The sequence below is a fragment of the Monodelphis domestica genome, chromosome 3 (assembly GCF_027887165.1).
Source record: "Monodelphis domestica isolate mMonDom1 chromosome 3, mMonDom1.pri, whole genome shotgun sequence".
Lineage (NCBI taxonomy): Eukaryota > Metazoa > Chordata > Mammalia > Didelphimorphia > Didelphidae > Monodelphis > Monodelphis domestica.
In genome coordinates, this window is record NC_077229.1 from 40,321,479 (window position 1) to 40,347,355 (window position 25,877).

The 25,877-nt window shown below is 46.9% G+C and overlaps 1 protein-coding gene across 4 annotated transcripts in view; it reads left to right on the forward strand.

Moving 5' to 3' along the window:
• Nucleotides 1–25,877, forward strand: part of RBM19 (RNA binding motif protein 19) — a 177,309-nt gene that overhangs the window by 100,219 nt on the left and 51,213 nt on the right. For all 4 annotated transcript variants that reach the window (XM_007489996.3, XM_007489999.3, XM_007489997.3 and 1 more), the window contains exons 22-23: nt 2,792–2,897; nt 22,540–22,660. In XM_007489996.3, coding sequence (XP_007490058.1) covers nt 2,792–2,897; nt 22,540–22,660 — 227 coding nt within the window. The remainder of the gene's footprint in view (nt 1–2,791; nt 2,898–22,539; nt 22,661–25,877) is intronic.

A 25,877-nucleotide genomic window follows, 5' to 3' on the forward strand; every position in this document is an offset into this window, starting at 1 on the left:
CCTCTTTCCAACCTCATCATTATCTTCATTGCTGTCCTCTAGATCCCCCTCCCCTTGCTGTGCATGGCGCACCAGCTGCCTGCTGTGTGCTGGATCAAATATGGAATTAAACAACAGACTCCCCCCTTTATGCAGACACGCAAAGATGGGACAAGCTTAGGCCAGCCAAACTACCAGACATTGGCCTGGGTTGTTAGGAAATCTATGTGTGAAGATGAGACTGCCTCTAAAAAAGGAGGACGACAAGCCCCCAAATCCTGAGTTGATTCATGGACCAAACCACCAAATGGATATGAGCTCAGAAGCATCACAGCCTGGGAGGCCAGAGTTCAAATCTGGCCTCAGACACTTCCAAGCTGTGCAATTCTGGGGAAGTCACTTCATCTCGGTCTCCTTATCTGTACGATGGGGGGGGGGGGGGGGGGGCGTGTGAAAATAATGAGGATAAACTGAAATATCACGTAAAGGACTTTGCAAGCCTTAACATAGTGCTAGGGAAATGCTAAGTTGTGATGATGTTGGCAACGATGAAAATGATGACCCATAATGGAAGAGGAAGAAGCGGGGAGGATTAAGATGCCCAGTTTAGGAGTTTGGGGGTTTTTTAGTTTGTTTTGTTTTTCACAGCTTTGGTATATATTTTGGCAGTGCAGTCGAATGCTCTTTCCAGCCTCCATGGCCATGGGATCTGGCCCAGCCAGGCTCTTGTAGGATGGCCACACCACTGACTAGACTACCTGTGTGGTCTTGGTTAAGCCCTCTTATCTTCCTGGGCCTCAGTTTCCCCACCTTCAAATGAGGGAAGATTAGACCAGCATAAACTGGCTCTAAGATTAGGCCAGCCCTCCCCCAATAATTACCACAATGGCTGAGGCATTTCCAGATCATTGAGAGTGACCTTCGTTGAATATGTAAATGCTCTGAGTTCTTAAAGCAAAAGGTGCTGAATTAATTGGAGCCCATCATCACGACCACACTTCTCTCATTAGGTGCACCGTGGCTGTGACATTGTTAATTATCACAAGGGCGAAGAAAAGCCATTTGGGGTAGCAGGGGGGAGCGATTATTTGCCTGAACCTTCCTATGGGGGCTCCCTGAGAGCCACAGGGCTCTCAGGTAAACATGCTTCAGTGCCCACCCACACCCACACCCCATACAAATGCAGCCCAAACCAAAGGGGTGGGGGGCCTGGCATTGGGAAGGCAGAGGCTGGCTGGCTCATCTGTCTGCTGTGGGCAGAGCTGGCCATTAGGTGGCAGAATAAAGCCAGTCTTGAGAACTAGGGAGCCTGCATCCGCTTGACCTCCTGTTTAGATTCCCACCCCAGCCAACACTCAGCCATCCCCGGCAGGCCCTTTCACACCAACCTGACCCCCCATCTTCCCCCAAGCCCATCACCGGCTCCCCACCAGCACCCTGGATAAAGCCACAGCTGGGACAGCCCTGCGGGCTGCGTCCCCAACCCTCCATCTCCCTCCTGGGGAAGCTTCTGTTATTTTGCTGTCGCTTCCAAAGAAGAGAGAAGGGCTTGGGGGGGAGTGGAGAGGAGGGAGACGGGGAGAGCTCAGAGGAGACGTGCAGATTCATTTTAAGGATTCATAATGCTACATTTACACACCATACTGCCTTAGGAAATTGGGTAGATAGATGCCTGGTCATGCTGGCAGTACACTGGGTTAACTCTCTGGATTTAGCTTATATCATTTCATGAGAGCATTTATGGCCTTTACTGTGTTTATTCCCAATCGCTCTTTGGCCCTGCAGCATCTCAGACTTGTGTGTGTGTGCACACATGTGTTTGTATGCGCCATGCACACGGATGAGTGTGTGTAGATTTTCAAATAAAATAACAAATCTCTTCAGATGCCACGTGCATTAAATATTTATTGCCTGCAATTTGTGGGTGGGTGTGCATGTATGTGTAAGATAGATGGGCATCAAAGGGGGAGGGAGCAGGAAGAAGCGAGGAGGTAAAGAGGAGGATCTTAGGCACCCAGAAAGAATGGGCCCTTTGTCCTGAAATTTCTAAAGATGAGGAATGGAGGATCAGTGGCTGTGTTTACCTGTTTGATTCACTTCCGTTCCACCCAAAACCCTCTGCTCTCTGGAGTTTGTAACTGGCTTTGGCTTCAGGGTCTCCCTGCAGGTAGGAAGGGTGACTGAGGCTAGACTGGTGAACTATTTTGTCAGTGAGCCGCCTCTGAGTCCCAGGCTCGGAGCAGACCCCCACCCCTTTCCAAGGGAAACAAAGCCCTCTCGCTTCTTGCTAAATAGGGGGCACTCAGGCCATGCCCACAGAAGCTGATTTCTATGCTAGCTCCCAGAACCCCTAGCAGAACTGCCTTAGACACAGACCTGGTGTGCAAATTGAGAGGCCTCTGAGCCAGCAGCGGGGGCGCCTTCTAAGCCGGAGGATGCTTGGAGAGCTGAGTGTGCCTGTGTGTATTTACCACAATGGGGGAGGGAAAGGCCAGGTTGGCAGGGAGAGCTGGCTTCCTGCTTGTCAGATGAACTGACAAGACTCCCTCGCTGTCCTCAAAGAGTCTCCCTCATCATCCACTGCCTGTCCTCCAGGACCTGGGCAGAGAACAGGGATCAGAGGCTCTTTAACCCCACAACATGGGCTGTGGAGAAACCGAGCATTCTGTGGCTGCAGGTAACTCAAAGGGGATTATTTCAGAGGAGCCAGGGTCCAGCCCTTCCTTCCTCTGTTTCTCTCTCCCTCCCTCCCTCCCTTTCCCTTTTGAGTTCTTTAGCTCTAAAACTCCTGGGTGTTCTCTTTTGTTCCTAGCACCTTCGGGGAACTGAAGACAGTCCGTTTGCCAAAGAAGATGACGGGGACAGGCCCCCATCGAGGGTTTGGCTTTGTGGATTTCCTAACCAAACAAGATGCCAAGGTGAGACAATGGCGCCGTGCCTCTCCTCCCCACCCCTCCATTTTTTCACTTAAAAGGACTTTATTAAACCCCAAGGGATGCTGTTCAGGAAGGCCCTTTGAAAAGAAAGCATGGCTTCCCAGTAGTCAAGGTGGGGTCCCAACCACATGTTGGCTTTTTCTATTTTCTAGCATGACTGTGTTAATTGCCACAAAAGCCACAGGCGGGAAAGCAGTTTCCCATCTTACATTTGAGGACTGACACAGAGCTAGCCTAGCATGAGTGCCTTTTCCAAGTTCACCTAAGTCACTGGTGAAGATGGCATTAGAAACAAGCCTTCTAGCCAATCTGTTTGGCCACATTCCCCAGTACAGTCACATTGGCATATCTGATTTTTGTCTCTGCTCCCTGAGATTTTTTAGGTCTTCTGTGCCCTGTAGAAAAGTGTAGAGGTGCCCTCCTGCCTAAGGCAGCACTTGCAACTCTGGGACAGTTGTGGGGGGCCCTCCAACTCTCAATCCCCAATCCTTCTTGTTAGGATGTTTCTCCCAACATCAATCCTAAATTTGCTTCTTGACAGCATCTGTCTCACTGCTCTTGCTTCCCTCTGGGGCCAAGTGGGATCAGGCCAAACTCAAGTTGGGAATGAATGAAGCCAGCCCTTTCTGGCTTTCCATCCTTTCTCTTACTCTGCTCTGTGAATTGCACAATAGCAGTGCGTTGTTGCACATCGTACTGGCACTGTAAGTGAGTGGTATGTCTGCGTGTCTGTGTCTGTGTCTGTCCACACATGTGTACATACATACCCATTGCAAGTATCCATGCACATGTGCCTTTGAGGAGCCTCTGGAGAGTCAGAGCTGCCTCCTTTTTCCCCTTATAGTGAGCCAATCTGCCTGAATTCCTGTTTGGCTTCATCAGCCGCAGCTTCTTCCTTGCAAATGAACATCTGGCTCCACAGAGGCCTTTGGGGGTGAACAGCTGGCTTAGCTGCTGCATCTATTTCTATTGGTCGGGGAATGAGCCGAACATTTACTGACCACTCCAGCACACTGTGCTCTGGCTCAGGGTTCCAAGAGGAGGGGAGGATTTTGTTGGGAGGCCCTGATTCTAGTCCAAATCCGTCACCAAGTAGCTGTATGACCTGGGGCAAATTGTACCACTTCTCTGAGAATCACTTTCCTCCCATGTAAAGTAAGGAGAGGTTTGGAGTAGAGGATCTCCAAGTCCCCTCTGAAGTCTGACATGCCATGCCACAAGGGTCCCTCCTAGCAGTGACATTTTCTGTTCCAAGGTCTCTTCTAGCTATGCCATTCTGTGTACCAAGGTCCCTTTTAGTTCTCGGTCTGCTCTTCAAGGTCCCTGCCAGCCCTGACATTCTGAGATTCTAAGAAAGGCATTCTCTTTTCTCTTGAAGAGGTGAATCAGCAGCCCTCCAGCAAGAGGGACTTCCAAGAGCCAGCCCCTCCCTGTTGGCCCAGCTGTGGGAAACAGGAGGAGGCAGCTCAGGGACCCATCTGCTGCCTTTGTAGGCTGGCCATGAGACCTTGTAGGGACGTCAGTGTGGAACCCTCAGTGAGCCTTCCCAATATCCTTTGTCATCCTTGCTTGTGTCTCAGGAACTAGAGCTCAAGTGTTTGTTTTGTTGACATTTTCCCGATGTTCATCCAGACATCTGCTCCAGTTCCATCCTGTTGTGCAATCTTTCCTTGTCTCCACTGAAGGAAACAAGCATCAGGGAGAGAGTGCTTGTAGAATGGCCACTGCATGGGCCAACCATGGCCAATGAGACCAAGGCAGGAACCCTTTTTCGTTTTATTTGCCCTCCTCTAGAGAGGTCATTAAAATATCCCCTCAGAGCCACTCGTCTATCCAACAAGAATATCAGAAAGCACTTTCCATCCTTATTTCCCCATTACCTTACCCACAATAGATGGACCTATACCATCAGTGTAGATTGATCCCATAATGCATAGTTGGAAGAGTCCTCAAAGCCCATTAAGAGACCTTCATCCCTAACCAAGAATCCTTTCTACCTAACAAGTGGACTTAACAGCCTTTGTGTGAAGAAGGGGAGCCCTCCTCAACATAGTAGCCCCTCAACTATAGTTTTAAAGTCCTCACTGAGCCTTCTCTAGGCTGAATGTTCCCACTCCTCCTGAGTTTGCTCAATGGGTCCTCATATGGTTTGGCCTTTGATTGTCCTCAATCCCTCCCTCTGGATGCTTCTAGATATTCTTTCAATGCAACAAACACTTAATAAGCAACTGCTGTGCATTATGAAGCACTAGGACAAGTATTAGGGATACCCAGACAGAACAGAAACATTCTATTCCCTCAAGGTCTCCCATTCTACTCAAATGGTGTCTCACATATACAAACAAGTACCTAGAAGACACTCTGAGAAGGGAGAACAGAATAAATTGAAAATCAGAAAGGCCTGGAGGGGATAGCATGAGAGTCAAGTCTTCAAAAAAATTCATGGTTCTAGGAGGTAGGAGATGATCAAGATATTTGAAAACAGAACTCATTGGCTTTTCTGCTAAACCCTCTCCCCCTCCCACCTTCCCTATTACTGTCAAGGTCACCATCATCTTCCTCATCTCCCAGGCTCAAACCTAGGAATTGTCCTGGACACCTCACTCTCTTTCAACTGGTGGGGGCACCCCCATATTCAGGCTGTTGCCAAGGTCTGTCAGTGTCACCTCTGCGACATCTCTCAAATAGGAAATGAAATACTGAGAGTGGAGGTAGTCTCAATTTGACCAAAATGTAGAGTATGTAGATAGAGAGTAAGGTGAAAGAAGACTGGAAGCATATGCCAGAGCCTGATCACCGATGGCTCCAAATGCCAACCTAAGGAGTTGGTAGAAGCAACTAAGTGACACAGTGGATAGCCTGGCTTTCAGTTCAAACCCAGCCTCAGATACTTTCTAACTGTGTAACCCTAGGCAAGACACTTAATCTCATTTGCCTCTGTTTCCTCTTCTGTAAAATGAGCTGGAGAAGGAAATGACAAACCACTCTAGTCTATCTGCCAAGAAAACTGGTCAGACATAACTGAATGACAAGACAAGTTGGTATTTTATTCTCAAGGCACCAGGGAACTGCTGAAGGTTCTTGAGCAGGAGGACATGATCAGATCCCAGCCTTGGGAACGTGGTTTCTTTAGCTGTGAGAAAGATGAATTGGAGAAGGAAGAGACTGGAAGCCTGGGGGGAACAATTAGGATTCTATTGCAATAGTGCAGGGGAGAGGAGTCCCTCCTAAAAATGAGCTGTCCAGAACTGAGTATCCCATGTATGACTGGAGCAGAGAAGGATTAGAATACTGGACTCTGTGCCTCCCATTGCTAGGGAGAAGAGTCAGAGAAGATTTATCTGTTTAAAGAGTGATATTTGCTAATGAGTATATAGGTCTTTGGGATCATTGCTTATTTTTCAAGTGGAAAAGCCAGGTGAAACCAGCCCCAAAGAAGCCTTGTGCCATTTTTAAGGGGGAAAAAGACTCATTGACTGTGCAGACTATTGTCTCTGGCTTCCCATTTTTCCAAAGCTTAAGTTAGCGTCTGAATTGAAATGTCACTTCTGATCTTTGCCAGGGAGGTGGGGTCTCAATCTGAAGAAGTCAGGGGAGCCTTTCCCAGCTTTCATTAAGGGATCTTGGGGAATTTCTGTAGTGTTCAAGTCCTTTATTCTCATTCAGAGGTGAGCCCAAAAGCATTATTTCTGGAGCCCAGTGTTTTGCCATCACCAAGATTTACTCTGACGTGGTTTTATGGGGGTTGCCACCTGCCTAGCCCTATCCACTCCTCCCCACCTGTGTTTCTGGCTACCACAAGGAACAAAAGCAGTTCAAGAGAGGATTGCAATAGTGTGTGTGGCCCCAGGGGGAGAGGGTCAAATTCGATAGACACGGTACCTCCTTACCCGCCGTACCTCACAGCAGCATCTCTCCACTCTAGGGCCAGATCTTATCGCATTGGGATTGGGTCCCTTTATACAACACGTCTGAACAAGCTGGTCTTCCGTAGAGTGAGTGCCTCACTCCTAGCAAGAATCCTTTGCTCTTTTTCCTCCTGTGGAAGCCTCTGTTGCTTTTTCCTCTCTCCTTCTCTGAGTCTATCTGAAGAACCTGATTGTCTTCTGAGTGGAACATTTAGTGCTCTCCGATGACCCATAGAAAAGCGCACACTGCATATTGGTGAATAGAACTCTGAATATTGTAAATATCTAGTTAGCTCTAGGGCGGGAGTGAATTTGAAGAGGGAGCATTAAACTGCTGAGACATTGGGCTCAGAAGCAACAAAGCTATTTTTCTATCAGCAGAGGGAATTCCAGAGACATCCCCTCTCCACCAGAGAACTCCTGAGATCATCAATTCCCCTAGGCAGTTTCCCTAGGCCATTCTGGAAAGTGATTCTCTATTCTGTTCTCCTTTCATGGATGGTATTTGGGGTCAATGCCTTGGCCTGAATAGGACCATAGGAAATTCTCCTTTGTATCCAGTTTGCATCCCTCCCTGAGATTCTGCTCCAATGTCCTGTTCTGTCCTCTTAGAAGGGAGTCTCTTGTTCACTGTCTTCTTCATCAAGAGGCATTTACTGAGTAAGCCTACTATGTACCAGGCACAACTTCAGGGGTTGGCAAATGCAGTGGCTCTGAGAGTCCCCTAGCAGAGCTAGGTAGTGGGTGAGAGAGATCACTGTCAACATTGAGGCAAGAGAAGAGGAAAGAGAAAAGGAATGGAGCCATGAGAAGAAGAGGGGAATAGAAGACTTTGGAGCCCAGATGCATCACTTAAGGAAGTCACAAGGCCAGAATTCAAACCCAGTTCCTTTGTCTAGCTCTAGACTATGATGGCCTAGAATCTGGCCCTAGATAATGAGATAATGAGATCTGAAAAGAAACTTAAGGATCTTCTGGACCAACCTTCCTTATTTGACAGTCAAGGAAGTTGAAGCCTAGAGAAGAGATGAGTCACTCAGAGCATGGAGATCCTGAGTCCGAGACCAGCACTCCCACTGCCCCATTGCCTACTCCTCCCTTCTTGATGGAAAGCTGGAGAGGCAACCTCAACATCATATGATTGGAGTGACAGCTGTCATTAGGTAGCATTCTGAAGACTGGCCAAGTGATATCATTGAGGGGGTGTGGGAAAAATGGTCCTATGCATCTGTATTTGGTGCAGTGGAGACATCAGTGGGCCTGAAAGTAGGAAGATTCAGAGCAACCATCTTCCTGAGTTCAAATCTAGCCTCAGACACTTCCTAGTTGTATAACCCTGGGCAATTCTATTAACCCTGTTTATGTCAGTTTCCTCAATTAAGGTACCTTCTACCTCTAAATCTTTGATTCCATAGGTACTTAAAGCTATCATGATCTCAGAAGCCATCTCGCCCAGCCCCCTCACTTTACAGATAAAGAAACTGAGGCTTAGAGCCATAGAGACTTGCTCAGGAGCACCGAGATAATTGGTGACACTTTTCTTCCTTTTATTTTCTGTGAAATTTGGAAACCTTTGGGAACCTTCCCCCAACAAGCCTCCCACCCACCCCTCCCCACCAGAGGCAGATTCTGTCACCAACATGATCAGTCTTGGCTATGGTGGGAGGAAGCAGAGTAACCAGGCAACTGCTCAAAGAGCTACAGTGCTCAAAGGCTCAAAACAATCCACTCTCCCTCCTCAGATTATCTTGTACTTGTTTATCTTTATAAATATTTTATCTCTAGCACCTAGTCCAGAGGGAGGGTGAGAGAGAAAGAGGGAGGAAAGAAAGAAGGAAGGAAGGAAAGAAAGAGGGGAGAAAGGAAGGGAGGGGGAGAGTGAAAGGAGAAAGGATGGAGAGAGGGAAGGAAGGAAGAAAAGGGAGATAAGAAGAACAGAAAAGAGAGGACAGAGTTGATATACTTTTCCCAAGGTCACACAGATTATAATAGTAAGTAGAGCAGCCAGGATTTCAGTCCAGATCCTTCAGCTCCAAATGCATATAACAACTCTCTCCATTCTACCAAAATAATAATGCTCTCAAGTGCTCTAGTGCCCTAGGTTTGCTTCCAAATTTCTCTGCACCCTTTCAAAATATGAAACAATACAGACCATGTCTTCCTATTCAGGATGGGTAAGAGGGCTGAATTTGGAGTGCAGTATTCTAATCCTGTCCTTGCTGCTCACTCACTGTGGCCTTGAACAAATCCCTTAATCTCCTTGGGCCTCAGTTTCTTCAACAGTAAAATGAAAGGATTGGACTAGTTGGCCTCTGAGGTGCTTTCCAGTTCTCCCAGATCCTTTGGGAACAAAGCCCAACTTCAGATGGCCTGTGTTTTTTGCCTCTGGTCTCCCCTGATGCAGGTTGTAGGTCTTCCAGGTGTTCACAGAGTCATTCTACCTACCAACCACCCACCCACTACCTACTAACCCTAACCCCCCCCCACACACACACACACACACGCACACGCACACGCCTCTGGTAACAAGCCTGTTGGAAATAATTGGGCCAGTCCATTTGTCAGGCACACACTGGGCCATCCTCAAAGCCCTTCCAACTGAAGGAGCCCCACTCCTACTTCATGTTCAGCTAGTGGAGCCTTTAAATAAGAACTCAGGGTCACCTGCTATCATGATGGAAGGCACTGAAGGTGAACACTAGTGGAGGGAAGAATGGGCCGTATGCCCCTGGATTCTAAAGTGCCATTAGGACATAGAGCCCCTCCACTCTACAGGCAAGTTTAGACTAGAAAAACTTCAGAGGGAAGCTGAGAGGCTGGCTCAGGGGATATCAGCACTCAATGTAATCTGCCTTTCCCAGCATGAACAAGGGGATGATGATGGGGGGGGAGGGGGGAGAGACACAGTCTTTCTTGCCCCCAAGATGCCCAGTTGAATCATCTGATGATTGCTGTCATCTCCACATTTTATTGGGCTGCCCCTAGAGTACAGGGCAGGAGCAGCCGTGTCCCCCAGCCAGGCTTCCTTCCCAGGTGAGAGGCGGGCTCAGGAACCAGGTAGATCAGTCTGTTGTCTAAGCCACTCTATTCAGAAACTGGCCTTGCTCCTTCTCCCAGAGAGGTCCAGGCAGTGAGGGAGGAAAGCACCTAGCCTCAAAGCCATGGGGAAGGGAATATTAATTCTCTTTTGAGTGCGCCTTTAATTTTTTTTCCAGAGTCTTCCATTCTTTTGTACTTTCGCAGTTACAGCTGTTTTTATTTGCCTCGGCTGCTGTTGTTTTAAAGGCCTATTTTCACATGGAATGTTATCCAATTAGTAGAGCAATGTGTTGGCTTAAATAAACACTCGGGGGGGAGTCGGCAGTAGGGAGACGGGATGGCTGTTTGCATTGGCAGGAAGAGCTATTCTGACTGTGGTAAACAACTGCAGCTTTAATTGCAGGGTCTCGATGGTTAATTTCTACTTTCTAATTTCTCACTTTTCTGCAATGTGATAGTGGGGAACTCGGGCTGGACATTGTGCCCCAGTGTCCTAGCCAGCCTCTGTTGAGATGGTAGGATTTTAGATGGGTATATTTTGGCTGGTTCAATACAGCCTACATTTATTAAGCTCATGCTAAGTGCCAGGCACCATGGTAGATGGACAACAGTCCCTACCCTCAGGGAGCTTTCTACTAGGGTCACAAGGTAGGGACAGATCTGCCAATAGCATTGTCAGAATGTTTGTAATTAATGTTTGTAATTCTGTAAAAGGATTGATTTCAGATACTTCCTAGCTGTGTGATCCTGGGTAAGTCACTTGACCCAGTTTACCTCAGTTTCCTCATCTGTAATATGAGCTGGAGAAGGAAATGGCAAACTATTCTAGGATCTTTGCCAAGAAAACCATAGAATGGGGTCTCAAAGAATGAGATTTTTTATGACTGAAAAACAGCTGGACAACAGAAGAAGTTCAAAGACTTGGCTATTCAATTCATAATGATTTTTTTTTCATGCCAGGACCTAGAGTATATCTCCCAAACCAGAAGAGCCAAGTAGAGTGTAAACTCCCCAAGGGCAGGATAGTGCCTTATATACTTGTTTAGAGTGTGAGGAGTTGGTAGTTTCCCCCTCGATATCAGAGAGCTAGGGACAGGAAAAACATTGCTTGAGAGCAGAGCCTTTAGTGAGGCATTATGGGGAAGCAGCCCCAGCCAGTCTGTCCTCAGGAAGCTTGCCCATCAATTATCAATTATTGGAGGGGGGGGGGGGATCAATCACTGTGACCTGAAAGCGTAGAATAAGAAATTAACTGTTCTCCATCATAAATAATTGACAGTAAGGAGGAAAACCTAACAAAATCCTTTTTTTGCACACTATTCTTACTTTTTAATTAACACCATTTGTGTACACGAGTGAATGAAAATGGATTAAAATGTGTGGTCTTGCATTGCATAGCCATGACTTGGGTTCAGCCAAGTCATTTATGAACTGTGACCTGTCATCAGAGTCTGCGCTTTTGCTTAAGCTTAAAGCCCAAAACAGGGCAGATGTTGGCAGAATCCCCATTCTTGAATGGCTGACATACTCCCTGCCCATTTCCAGTCTGGATGTTAGCTGCCAAAGGAGAAGAGACCATAGTCTAAGAGGAGAGATTTAGGTTGGTATCTCCTTGTTCCTGAGTGACCAACCAAAAGAGACATTCTTGGAAAACCAAAGATTCATCAGTGAGAAGTGGTCTCTCTTCAGGCCTTCAAGTCTCCTTGGGCAGTACTATTTACTGCCTGGTATTTTGAGTGGCATAGGTCTTAGAGTCTCAGAGACTTGAGTTCAAGTCCCACCTCTGACTCACCTAACCCTCTTTGATCCTCTGGAGGTTCTTAAAGACCTAGCTCCTGAGTTACAGATGGCTTGTGGGTCCTGCTGGTAGAGAACATCACCAAGAAAATCACAGATCCTTGATTTCCAGGCTGTGTTCTTGTGTATTACTTGTATCTTTCCGACTGGAAGCAAGAGACAGCCCCTCAGGCTTCCTTAGAGCCCACTCTTGTGCCTAGCACTAATCCCTAGAGAATGTTCAGTATTGACTGATGATGGTCAATCAATCGATGATTAGTGATGTTTAACTCCCTAGCAACATTTCAAAAGAGTATTGTTGGTACCTCTAGTTGTTTGGCCAAAGCAATAAGTAGACCCTAGAGTTGGAGTCAGGACCTGGATTCAAATCCTGGCACTGAAAGTAACTCTTTGGCATTTGGCAAATCCCATCCTCTTTCCTGGTCTCACTTTCCACACTAGTCAAATGAAGGGACTAAGTAAACCCATCCTTGCAATAAGTGCTTGGTATCCTGGGTACATCAGTGCCAAGGTGATACTTGGGAGGGAACAGAATCTGCCTTTTGCTAGATAGTGTCAACAGCAATGCCAACACAATGTAAGCTTCTTGGGTATAGAGACTTTTGCTTGTGCTTCTTTTTCTTTTTTTTCTGGTCTCCTTAGTGGCTAGCACCTAGAAGGCACTTAGTAAACCAAAACAAACAAACAAACAAACAAACAAAAAAACCAATTAGGTACCTTCCAGGACACTCATCCAGACTAGTTTAGCTTTGCCTCTGCCTTGACCAGACCAGCCTTATTGGCTCCCCAGCATTCAGCCATAGCCAGAATGCAGCTTGTTGGGAGATTAGTCTCAGACGTGGTTTGTTGGGAGTCATTCAGAAAGAAGAACAAAGTCCTCATGTTCCCTGGCTGGAATGGCGGCTTGGTGTTTGGCCATCATCCCACATCCCAGAGATTCTCGGCTGACTCCAGCAAGGGCAGCCTCAAGGACGGGGATGCTAGAAGCCCTTTGGGGGAGCAGCAGTGAGTCAGCAGGAAATTGGGGACTCTCTACCCACCCCGACCCCCCCAAGGAGATCTCCAGTGTTCTGGGAGACTCATTAGCATTCTTAGGTTTATTAACTAGGAGCTGGAAGGGACCTTGGATGTGATCTAGTCTGACCCCTTCATGTTGTGGAAACTGAGCCTCAGAGACTTGTTAAGCAACTTAATCCATCCAACCCAGTATTTATTTAGCACCTGCTATGTTCAGGATACACTGCTCTAGACACTGGAGGAGATGCACCTTCAGGATAAGGGATGCTCTGCCCTTCATAGAGCTTAAGGGAAACAGCTAAAAGCACAGAGCTACAATATGCCATATTACATGATGAAGCCATTAGATATGGAAAACCAGATTAAAGGTTCAAAGGGGAAAGCCATCATCAGCTTGTTGGAGGCAATAATCAGGGAAGGCTTCCTAGAAGGGATCATATTTTTATTCTCCAAAAAAGACAGGAAGAGAAAGAAAAAAGAATGAGCAAAGGCAGGAGAAAACAGAAGATTTTTATAGGGAAGGCAATAGGAAAGCAGAAAATGAACGTGAATAATATGAGATAAAAAAGGAAGGAAATAGTAATTTATTAAGCACCTGCTGTGTACTTAATTAAGTAATTAGTAAGTGCTTTACAGCTACATTTGATGCCCCAACAATCCTGGGAAGTGGGTAATATTATCCCCATTTTACAGATGAGGAAACTTGAGCAGATAAAGGTTAAGTAACAACAATATTAATAGTAGCTAACAGATTCTGTGTTAAGCATTTTACAGTTATCTCATTTGATCCCCACAACACTCCTGGTAGATAGGTGCTATGATTATCCCCACTTTGCAGACTAGAAAACTGAAGCAAATAACTTGCCCAGGGTCACCAAGATAGTAAACAGTCACTTATGTCTAAGGCTAGATTTGAACTCCAGTCTCCTTGATTCCAGGCCCAGCACTCCATACTCTTTTTCAATTAGCTACTTCTGGAGTATAGTAGTGCCAAACTGTGATGTTCCTTGAATGCCAGGCAGAAGTGCTCCTCCTTTTCTTAATAAGGAACCATTGAAAATCTTTTTGACATGGAGTGATGTGACCTCATCTATGCATAAGAAAGATTATTTTGGCAACTCAGAAAGATGGATGGAAGGGGAAGAAAGTGAGGCTGGACAGCCTGAAGAAGAGCTCTACCACAGTGTTCTGGGAAGGTCAGAATGAGGTGCTGGATGAGGGCAGTAGAATTGGGGTTAGATAGGAAGAATGCTACAGAGATGTCATCATAAGGACTTGGGAGCAGATAAGCTGTCAGAGAGAAGATCCAGGCTTAAATTATCGAGCAAGAAGGCACAGGGAAGGCAGCTCTGTGATTCAGTGAATTAAGAACCAAGTCTAGAGATGGGAGGTCCTAAGTTCAAAACAGTTCCTCAGACAGTTCTTATCTATTTAACTGCCTTAGTGCTCTTCTGCCATTGATTCTAAGGTGGAAGATAAGGGTTTATTTTTTTAAAAAGGGGGGGTGGCATAGGAATCCAGGTAGATAGAGGGTCTTGTCATGGACTGGCATCCCCTTGTCCTTGTGTTAATCAAATCAAGTAAATGTTAATAATAACAATGACACATATAGGCATTATAGTTCATAGAAGTGAAGAATTGGGTATCTTTTTTTATTTTACCTAGATCTAAGTTGCACTAGAACTTAAACTGCGATGATAATTTGCTATTGATCAAATACAATGGAAATTTAAGTACTTTGAGCTGTAATAGTCCCTAAGAAATCATCTAGTGCTATCTCTTGACTTTCCAGATGAAGAAACTAAAGCCTAGAATGTTGAAATGACTTCCACAAGGACATATAATTTGTTAGCATGAGACAATACTAAACCCCAGAACTTCTGAATCTGAGCTTTGTGCTCTTTACCAATGAAATGCTGTAAGGTTGAGTAGACATACGAGGTGAGGAGGAGAGTGGATAGTCAGAGAGAAGATCCAGGCAGATGGAAATTAGGAGAAAGAATGGGTATAGGAGGAAACAACAGCCTTGCCTTCTCACCCTCCCTCTTAGTCATTTTTGAATTCTGTAATGTCAGAGCTGGGAAAGGTCTTGGAAAGAATCTAGCCTGACTCCCTCCTTTTCCAGATGAAGATCAGAGAAATATAGTAACTTAGGCAATGTCACCCAGTGGCAAAGCCAAGAGTGGAATCCCTGGGTCGGGCCACCTGTGCCCAGCCTTCTCTATTCTTTGGGAGTAAACAGAAGAAGAAAAAGTACCAATGGATCTCTTGGGATTTGCATGCAGATTTTCTTTTTCTGGGACATTCTACCTGAAGGTTCTTGTTATATGAAAGACATTGGTAAAATGAGAGCAGGGGGATGTGGACGTGGTGGTCTCATGAGGCCCTTCCAGCCCTGTCTAAGATCCTATGATCAATGGAGGCCTTTTGAAGCAAGATGCCCAGCTCCTGGGCTTATATCTTGCCAAAGGCCTTAAATGGCATTTGTTTCTAGGCAAGGGAGTCAGGTCCCAGAGGAGAGCTGCAAAAGGTCAGACCCAGAGCTGGGCTGGCAGGGCTCCTGTGCCTTCTCTCCACTTGAGAAATGGTCTCAGAGGGACAGTCACTCTCCAGCCTCAGGCTAGCCTGACTTTTTTACCAGATCCCATTCCTCCGAAACCAAAGAGCAGAGTCAGATTCCAGAGCCAGCACGAGAAAGGGCTGATCCCAGGAGTTCATCAGAGTAGGACAATGAAGAAGGCTGGAATCCAAGTGCAAGCAAGAGTCAGAAGCAAGGTGGTGAACAGGGCCAGGGAAGCAGCCATTGGCTTCTCTGAGTTCGCTGCCTGACAAACCCCAGAATCCTTGCCCAAAACCCAAGGCAAGAGGCCATCCTAGGCTAGAAGAGGGCCCACAGTCTAACTGAAGAATGGAGTAGGGAGACAGAAGGCCAACACTTTGTCAGAAAATGTTAGGGCTGGGGACAGCTGGGTAGCTCAGTGGATTGAGAGCCAGGCCTAGACACGGGAGGTCCTAGGTTCAAATCTGGCCTCAGACACTTGCTATCTGGGAGCCCCTGGGTAACTCACTTAGCCCCCCTTACCTAGCCCTTACCATTCTTCTGCCTTGGAACCAATACACAGTATTTTCCAAGATGGAAGGTAAGGGTTTAAAAAAGAAAAGAAAATGTTAGGGCTGGGAGTAGCATCTTCAGGATCATCTAATCCAAGTGCCTAGTGTATAGGCATAGATTCTGAGACCCAGATAGGAGGAATGAACTGGCCAGGGTCACACAGCGAAATTTACTGAAATGTGGGACTTTATTTTGTCCCCAAATGTCAACACCCACCCTTTATGGCTGAGCTGGCCCCAAGTGTCTATATTCCTTACACTTGTGGTTAAAGAATAGGCTAACTCATTTATGCTGAAGCCCTACAGCACAGTGGGCCAACCATGAAGTCCTTCCTCTAACACTTATCAGCTGTGTAACCTCATTCCAGTTATTTAAACTCTCCATGTTCCCAGTCAACTCCCTAAGATACTTAAGCTGAAACAAAGCGACTGGCCTGCCCCCGTGGAGGAGGGTTTCCACACTGGAAATTCCCAAATAAGAGAATAAAGTTCAGTTTTTTAAAGGGCTCTGCAAACCTTAAGGCACTTTATCAATGTCAGTTGTAATGCTGATGATCCCATATCATCAGAAAGAGATACTTCATGGAGGTAGGCACTAGGCCAAAGAAATCCAAAATGTCTGGTTCATCATAAACATGGCACCACCTTCTACCAAGGCTGCCCTCGAGCCCCGTCCTGAGACTCTACAGACAGTCTACAGGCAGAAGGGTTAGGAGCCCTATACCTGAAGCTGCTATGAACTCAGAGGGGTTATAACCCAACCCCACTCCCCACTCCCCCACAGGACAGTTGAAGAAACTGAAGCCCAGAGATGTTAGTGACGGTCACAAAAGCCAAGACCTTTGCCCTGCCAGATTGCACATCCCACTATGATTATTATTCTATTCTTGGGACCTAATGAGAGTGAGTTATTATAGACTGGCCTCTCCCCAGTTTGAGAACTAGCTCCTCTGATCTTATAGCAGTTTGGGAAAGAATAACAGAGGCAAGAGGAGCCTGTTGGCTAGGAAAAAGCATCCATAAGCAACTAAAAGGTCAAGGGAGAAAACAGAGTTTCTAGGGTTCCAGCTCTAGGCTAATGGGTGACAAAGTCAGCCCATCTCTTCCTCACCATCTCTAGGATCCCTTCAAGGCTCATGGGCCATCTGTGATCCCCCTAGCTGTTAAGGCTCCCTCCCTTCCCACTCCACACTACTCGGAATATATTTTGTATTGTCTCGTTTGTCTCCACATTGTTTCCCCTGGTGGAATGGGAGCTTCTCAAGGGCAGGGGCTGCCTTTCTTTTATCTTTGTAATCCCAACACCTAGCACAGTGCCTCATCAGTCAGTCCATCAATCCATAGGGATTTTGTAAATGCCTCCACCGATACAAGTACAAAGAATGAAAAAAAAATTCTCCAGTGACTTGACATATAACAGACACTAAACAAATGAATTTGGCATCTATCTCTTCCAACCCCCTTCATTTTATAGGGGAACGGCCTAGAGAAAGGTCAGCTAGCTGGCACACAGGATAGAGTGTTGAGCCTGAGTCAGGAAGACTCAAGTTCAAATCTGGCCTCAGACATTTACCAGCTGTGTGACGCTGGGCAAGTCACTTGGCCATGTTTGCCTCAGTTTCCTTGTCTATAAAATGAGCTGGAGAAGGAAACTGCTCCAATATCTTTGTTAAGAAAACTCCAGTGGGCAGCTAGGTGGCTCAGTGAATTAAGAGCTAGGCCTAGAGACAGGAGGTCCTAGGTTCAAATGTGGCCTCAGACACTTCTAACTGTGTGACCCTGGGCAAGTCACTTAACCCCCAATCCCTAGTCCTTACCACTCTTCTGCCTTTAGGGTTTAAAAAAAAAAACAAAACTCCAAAAGAAGTCACAAAGAGTTGAACCCAAATGATGAAAATAACTGAATGAAGAAGAAAAAAAAAGATCTAGACATTAGCCTCGGTCACAGAGAGCCCTGAACCTTCGCTTTCTGACTCAGAGCTGTCATTCTCATAGGTTGCATCCCTGCCACCTCCTTCAGAGGGAAAGACTAGGTTTAGAGGTGGTCTATGGTTCCCTTAGTTTGTGGAAACTCCAGGTTCTTTGCCTGGGATCCATGGATAGATTTCAGAGCAGTCCATGGATTTGGATGAGAAAAAAGAAAAATTAATTATGTTTCTATTCTCATCTCTAACTGAAATTTAGCATTTCCTTCCATTATGTTTTTTAAACATTATTCTAAGAAAGAGTCTATAGGTTTCCCCAGATTTTCAAAAGGAGTCCATGATAACAAAAAATATTCTACCCTTATCTTAGAGAATTACCCAGAATACTAAAAAGTGAAGTGACTGTCCCAGAGTCACACAACCAGTGAGTCAGAGGGAGGATTTGAATATCTTCCTGGTTTCAAAGCCAGTTATGCCATGTTGCTCCAATGGGAAAGACAGAGGCAATAATAATAATAATAACAGCAGCTTACCTTCCTCTCATATAGCCCAATGAAGTAGATAGAATGTTTTGTTATTATTGCTGAGAATCAGCATATTAGAATGGATTGACTCAGAACAGGGTCAGAAGACCTTTCAAATTCTGCCTTGGGTCCTTATGGATTGTATCACCCTAGGCAGGTCACTTGACTTCATCACCTCAATTTCCTCATCTATAAAATGGTGGCAGTGATGATACTTATGCCCCTGCCTTACAGAGTTATTGTGACAGTATAGCCAGGTGGTCCTAAGCTGGTTCAATCAGCCTCAGACACTGATGAGCTACATGACCCTGGGCAACTGTTGACCTCAGTTTTCCTCTCTTTCAAATGAGCTGGAGAAGGAAATGGCCTACTAGCTGTGTGAACCTGGTCAAGTCACTTAACCCTGTTTGCTTAGCAGCTAAGAATTGTTACTAAGACGGAAAGTAAGCGTGTTTTGTTTTTCAATCCCTACTCCAATGAGGAAAAAGCCACTGAGCTTCCTCATGCACTCGCACCAGCTGACTTGTTACCATCCCTTTGAATCACCCTCCCTCATTATTAGGAAGTTTTTCCCCAAACTCAGGCTATATCTGTTTCTTCTCACTGCACATCCATTGCAGGTCTACAGAACAAGCCCAGCCCCTGACCTTTGTCAAGTTCAGTCAAGATTAGTGGATTGAGTGTGGGAGGGATCCTGAAGATGAGGCTGGAATGAATGAGGGACGATGTGTTCAGATTGTGTCTAGGGAAGAGAACAAACCCTGTGTGCTGGCCCTGAGTCAGAGCCAAGGTTAAAGCAGGGAGGGGCTCTTGGATTGAGGTGGGATCCCCTCATACCTGCTCCACAAGAAAGGACTTAGGTAACTTGGAGGTGGTGCCTCTTAGCTTTCCCACCTCCTGTCCCATACTGGGGATTGAATTTCCTCAGGGGACCCCCCCCCCATCCCCAGAGTATAGGGAGCTAGCAACTCTGGGCTACTGATCGGTTTTTCTTCCCCATCTTGAAACTCAAGCTCCCTCCATCAAGCCATTCGCCTGCTGTGACAGCTGAGAGCGAGTGGGTTTTAAAACTCTGAATGGGCCATTTTGGTTTCAAGTCCAGATGCATTTTTATGTCCGCCTGGGAAAAAAGTGGGGCCTCTGCTGGCAGCCAGAAGAGTTTTTAAAATTAAAAAAAGAAAGAAAAAAGTTTGCCGTACCTATCCCTTCTAGAAACACAAGGGGTAAAGTGTTGCTTTAACCCAGTTATTTGACTACTTTTTAAAAGGAACGGGCCTGCCTAGCTTCTCCTTCTTGTCCCCTGAGCATCCACCAAGAAACAGTGTAAGGTAATGGAAAGAACTCTGAATGCTGAATCAGAAAGGAGGAGACCTGGGCTCAAATCCCACATCTAGTACTGATCAGCTGTGTGACTCAGAACAAGTCATTTCATCAGTCAATTGGCATGCCTTTATTATGCTTCCCCTGGCTGATCCAATGGATAGGGCCCTAGTTCTAGTCAGGAAGAAATCAGTTCAAATCTGGCCCATTTACTAGTTGTGAGGTCCTGGATAGGTCCTTTCACCTCCATTTACCTCAGTTTCCTCAACTGTAAAATGGCAATTATAAAAGCACCTGCTCAACAAAGTTATCATGAGGATCAAATGAGATAATCATGTGTAAAGGAATTAGCACAGATCCTGGCACTTAGATGCCAACCATCGCTTTAATAATAAGTTCTATAATTGTACCAGAAATTAAACTTGAGTTCACTTGGCTTCTAATATGCAGATTCCATTCTCTTCCCTTTTTAGAAAATTGGGACAATATTTGCCCTCATTTACCAGCCCTGCAGTGCTTTCTCCTGTTCTCTGATTTTAAAAATATCACCAAAAGTAGTTCAGTAGTTACATTTGCTAGTTGTTTTCCTCTCCTCCCCACCCAATGTTGGAGGATACAATTCATCTGGGCAATGAATACATCTAAAGTGCCTACAGAGCCTCTTGCTCTCTCCTTTCTGAGATGTGGGTTATCAGATCCTTAATAGCCATTTTTAATCTGTTCTTTCCAACCCAACAGTCCTTCTCCTTAGCACAAATGGCCTAGCAAATAAAAACTGATCAGCTCTTCCCTCTGTCATCAGAGATGACCAACCCAAAGTGCTGGCCACATCGCTTCTTGGATCCTCCTCTTTTCACTATTCACAGTTCTAAAAACCAAGAAACAAACATTTGTTGTAATACTTTAACAACCCCTACCCATTCTTAAAGGATGAAATTATCATTAAAGCATCCAGAAATTATTACCTTCTCTACTTTTGAAGGAAAGAAAGCCTCCAGTCTGTCAACTTAAAGTTCCCACATCACTGATGTATCTTGACTTTGTTCCTGATTTGTAATCTGTTTCCTGGACTCTTCATCAATTTCTTCTTTCTGTCCTGGTGGGCTATGTTATACTTTGATGGTACTACCTCCACTAATGTTTTTCTAAATATTTTACCTGCCTTAACCTCAGTTTTCTTATTTATAAAATGGGATGATAACAGTTGTATTATTCACTTTATTCAGGGCTGCATAGTAAACCTTCAAACACAACAGAAATGCCAGCTACCACAGCCACATCACTCAGACTAACCTTTGGTTGCCTGGCCATACTGCAGTGTCCCCAAGAGCCTCTGCTCTAGGCAATCTATTTTAATGGGAAGAACTCTAGATGTGGAATAAGGAATCCTCTATTCATATCCCTGCAGCTGTTTACCAGTTATAGGACCTTTAGCAAGTTATTTCCCTCTATTAGTCTCCCTTTTCTCAACCTTAAAATTAGTCAGACTAGGTGACCCCTGAAGTTCTTTATCTGTGATCTTACAGCCTCGTTTTGCCTCTTATTCGCTTTGTCACCTAGGATAAATCTCTTTTTTCTCCTCCATCCCTCAGTTTCCCCACTAACCAGTGGCTCCTTGGACCAGGTAGTGGGTTAATGAGTGAGTATGCCACACCTGCTCACCTTTGCTCATCCCTTAATCTAGCCCTCCTCTCTTCCTTCCTGCTTATCTTCTATCTATTCTTATTCAAATCCTCAGGCCCCTTTCCATCTCAGTTTCTTATAGTGAAGCTCCTCCCTTTACATTGAGCCCTGTGAGCCCTCTTCCTAAATCTTTCATGGCCATTGCTTTTTAGGATCACCTAGGTAGGGCCATGATTGCCAAGCTTTTCGAAGGGCACAAGGAACCCTCATGAACATCAAAACAACAACATCTTAGGGACATCCTACATGGTAGTGATTGTGTTATTAATATTCTGTATTTTGAACAACTTCATTATGACAAAAACTCCTGATAGTATTCAGAAACTTGCCTCTCTCTTCCTCAGGATTATTCATAATTCCCTGCATGTTTCATACCTCCAACAGGATTTAAGTGCCTATCTCTTTAGTTTTATCTCTGTGTTCCCCATGCTGAGTGCCTGACAAATATCAGGCATCAGGGTCTGGTTACTGACAAGAATGGTAGAGAGAGAGTATATAGGCTTTGGAGCCCAAGAATTCCTTTGCAATACTGCCTCTGATGCTTGCTTTTTCACCCTGACCCACTTGACATTTCTTAGTCCTCAGTTTCTCCTTCTGCAAAATGATAGTGTTAGAACAGATGTCCCTTTCCTCATCTAGTCCCATGATTCCAAGAGGCAAGATTTGTTTGTTAAAAGAACTCAGCCCTAGAAGTCAGGGGACAATCCTCTTTGCCATCCGTGCCTCAATTTCCCATGTGAAAAGTGGGAGGTAGCAGCCCCCATTCACTCAGTCTGCCTTGGACTTTCTGGGATAAGAGATACTCTGAGCCCCTCAGAAGGAAAAGACTTCCTAAAAATGGCAGTTGTCCATGTTGCAGGGGAACATTTAAGCACAGGTCATGCTCTCTCCTGCAGCCTGCGCAGTGTTCAGTTGCCCAATGCAGCCTAGCAGCCCTTCCCCAGCAGAAGAGCTGAGCTAATGGGGTCACCTTCCGTGGCTGGGATTTTAACATAGAAAATAAGGTGATTGCTTTCGAGCAGGCACCAATTACAGGCTTGGACTGTGGATATATTGACTGGTCAATCAGTCACTTGCAGTTCTCTCTGTAGGAACATAAGCAGCTAATTAAATAGATATGCCCAACCATTCCCCAAACCCTCCGTGGAGATCCAATGTCATGAGAGCAGGAACTCATGGCGGGCACTTTGCGGAGCTTTCTGAGGCATTGAATGAAGGTTGAAGCAGAGTAGGAAGGAAAGAGAATAAATGGGGAGATGATGGCTTTGACCTAATAGTTTTCTCCTCTCCCCTGTTACAGAGGGCTTTCAATGCCTTGTGCCACAGCACCCATTTGTACGGCAGAAGGCTGGTCCTCGAATGGGCAGACACAGAAGAGACGGTCCAGGCCCTGAGACGGAAGACAGCTCAACATTTCCACGGTAAGCCATTGTGGCCTTCTTGTGCCGGTGATTTTTCTGGCCGAGGGATGCCCATCTTTTGCTCCTGATCAAGGACAAAGCTACACTGACCTGGGTCAGAAGAGGAAGGTCCTCCAAGGTGGAGAGTAGCCCAAGAGGTGTAGAGGGCTGCCTCAGGGTCCCAGTGGCCTGTGTGATGGTGGGCACTGGCCGTGGTGCCAACCCCAGAGGAGGAGATTTTCTAGGTCTATCTGCCCCTTGCTACCTCCCTGGCCATAGAGAAGTCAGTCATTTCTCTATGAAACAGGAATCCCAGTACTGACCAGTCTCCCTTCCAGGACTCCAGCAAGAACCAGATGGTACAATGGCTGTTAAGGCAGGCTCCAAAGTGCCTTAGAAACATAAGAGGGCCTGAGGAGGATAGAGTAGCAGGCTGGAGTCAGGAAGACCTGAGTTCAGATTCATCTTCAGACATTTACTAGCTGCAAGACCCTGGGCAAGTCACTTAACTTCTGACTGCCTCCGTTTTCTCATCTGTTCAATGAGGGTAATAACAGTATCTCCCCCAGGGCCTAACGTATAGTGAGTGCTCTGTAAACATTAGCTTAGCTGATGATGACAGTGTCAAAAGTGAAATAGTGTGTTCCCCCAGGAAGCTTACATTTTGTCTGCTCTGTGCCTCACACTGTGTCCCTGAGACTTGCGGCCAGAAAGGGACGGGGCAGGGGGGAGTGCAGGTGGTCCCACTATGCTGAAATTGTACATCTTGTGAGTGGTCGGGTGCCTGATAGTGGACAGATCGCAAGGACTTGATGTCCGGAGCCTCGTATTAGAATGCCAGCCCAAGCACGTACCAGCTTCCTAACTTGGGCTCTGAGCTTCAGTGTCCTCCTCTTTAAAGTGGGAGCGCTGCTCCCTGAACCCTCCACCTCGGCAGGGTTGTGCCAGCACAGCGGCGTCATTCTGGCTGGGCAGGGCTGGGCAGAAGAGAGCCGACCCCTCAGAGATGCAAGGCAAAAGCAACGGCTCAGATGGAATAGCGGGCTCGGTGGTCTCCCTCCCCATGCTGGAGCTCAGGACGAGGGCCTTCCTTTCCTTTTATTGACAGCCATTGACAGGCTCACATGCAGTCGTTGGCAAATATTTGTGTAAGGGACGGTCCCCGGAGCAGAGGTGTGGGCTCCAGATCGATGGCCGCTTCCCGCTTCCCCCTTGGTGGACCTCAACACCAGCCATGAAAAGCCCATCTAAGCAGTTCTGGCAGGTCTGGAGAGCCGGACCCTTCGATAAATTGAACACAGAAATGGGATTGTTGCCTAAACCCACAGGAAAATCTCCCAGGTGAGCATTTCTGTGAGACTGGGCCATCTGCAGCCTTCGAGGAGCTCAGACACAAAGGCCTGGCCACCAGGAACCGTGCAGCAACCTTTCCTCTCGTCTGACATCGCCCAGAAGCCTCTGCTCTCCCCTGGCCTTCACTCAGACCGTTACTTGACTGATAGACCCTGATCTTGGAGTTGGGAAGTCCTCTCTACAAATCCCACCGCCATGGACCCCAGACAGGCAGTCCAGCTTCTCTCAGCCTCCTCCTGAGTCATTTGAATCAGCAGCTTCCAGAGGCCCTGCCGGTTCTTGAAAAGAAGCAACAATATGATTGAAGAGAGCCTGGGTTCAAGTCTTGACTTTGCTTCCTAGTCCTTGGGCTGGTCACTGCTTGTCCCTTGGTCTTTGCTTCCTCCTCCATAAGATGCAGGTTCTTCCCCACCTTTATGAATCTTTGAAGATTGTGAACTTCACTATTCACTGTGGAGAGCTTGGTGGTGCAGTGGGTAGAGGACCAGGCTTAGAGTCAGGAAGACTGAGTCCAAATCCAGCCTCGGACATTTATACTCACCATGTGACCCTGCGCAAGTCACTTCATCCTGCCTGCCTACGTTTCCTCCTTTGTAAAGTGACCCGGAACAGGAAACGGCAAACAGCTCCTGTAGCTCTGCCAAAGAAAGCCCCAAATGGGGTCGCAAAGAGTTGGGTACAACCGAACAATGGCATGCAGACATTCCTGGTACAAGGATCGGAGGACCTCCGGGAGCCGCGGGGCTGTGCTGCGCCGCCTCAGAGAGGCGAAACCTTGTCCGGGGAGGGAATGTTCCAGTGACCCCGATCTCCATTCTTCTGTAGCTCCTCAGTGGTCTTCAGGCACGGCATTAGCAGAGAACATTGTGATCCACATCCCTGGCCGGGCTGGCAAGCCCGAGACTTGGGGGGGGGCACCCGCTGTCCTCTGGAGCTTCACCCCCGTCCCGAGCAGTCCCAGAACTGGCTGGGGAGGGCAGCCAGGGCAGCGTCTTCTGGTGGATGATCTGTCAGACACGGAGTCTAAGGATCCAGGGCTGAATCTCGGGCCAGGCCGCTGTGACCTCATGCCTGGAGCCTCTGCAGTCTGGCCCTGGATGACTGAATCCCCTGGAGCCAGACCCAGGCCCTGCCAAGCGAGGAAATCTGCTTCAGGCAGCAGATATTCATTGTTTACCTGATGTGTGTACATGGCCCGGCCAGGGGGCAAAGGGGAAGGCTGGACCCGACCTTGGACTTTGTTGGTTCAGGAGTGCCCAGTCGGGAGAGTGAAGGACCTTCCCAGAGCTGCATGGCCAGTGTAGGACACAAGCAGGGCTCAAGCCCGAACCTTCCTGACCCAGGGACCCACCACCTCCTTGATGCTATTGCAAGGCTGTTCTTCGCTTCAGAAGAGATTGTGGGGGCAGCCAGATGCTGTGGATGGAGAGCAAGGCCTAGAGATGAGAGATCCTGGATTCAAATGTAGTCTCAGACACTTCCCAACTGTGTGACCCTGGGCAAGTCACTTCACCCCCCATTGCTCAGACCTCATCCCTCTTCTGCTTTGGAACCAATACACAGCATTTATTCTAGATGGAAGGGGAGAGAGGGGAAGGGAGGGAGCTAGTTAGTGTCTGATGGGGGATTTGAACCCACATCTTCCTGACTTAGAGTCCTCCATCTCCAGCCTTAGCCTGAGAGGTCCCTAGAAAAAGGCAGAGCAGAGTAGCCTTCCTGGACGAGTTCGTGGTGCCGCGACTAGAGACCGGAAAAAGGACACGTGAAATTCTTGGCCTTAAAGAGGCCGGATGTGAATTATCAGAGAGAGGCTGTGTATGTCCTGTGATCCCCTCGAGAGGAGCCGCCGTTGCTGACATCTGGGCTCTCAGGGCAAAGGCCACAA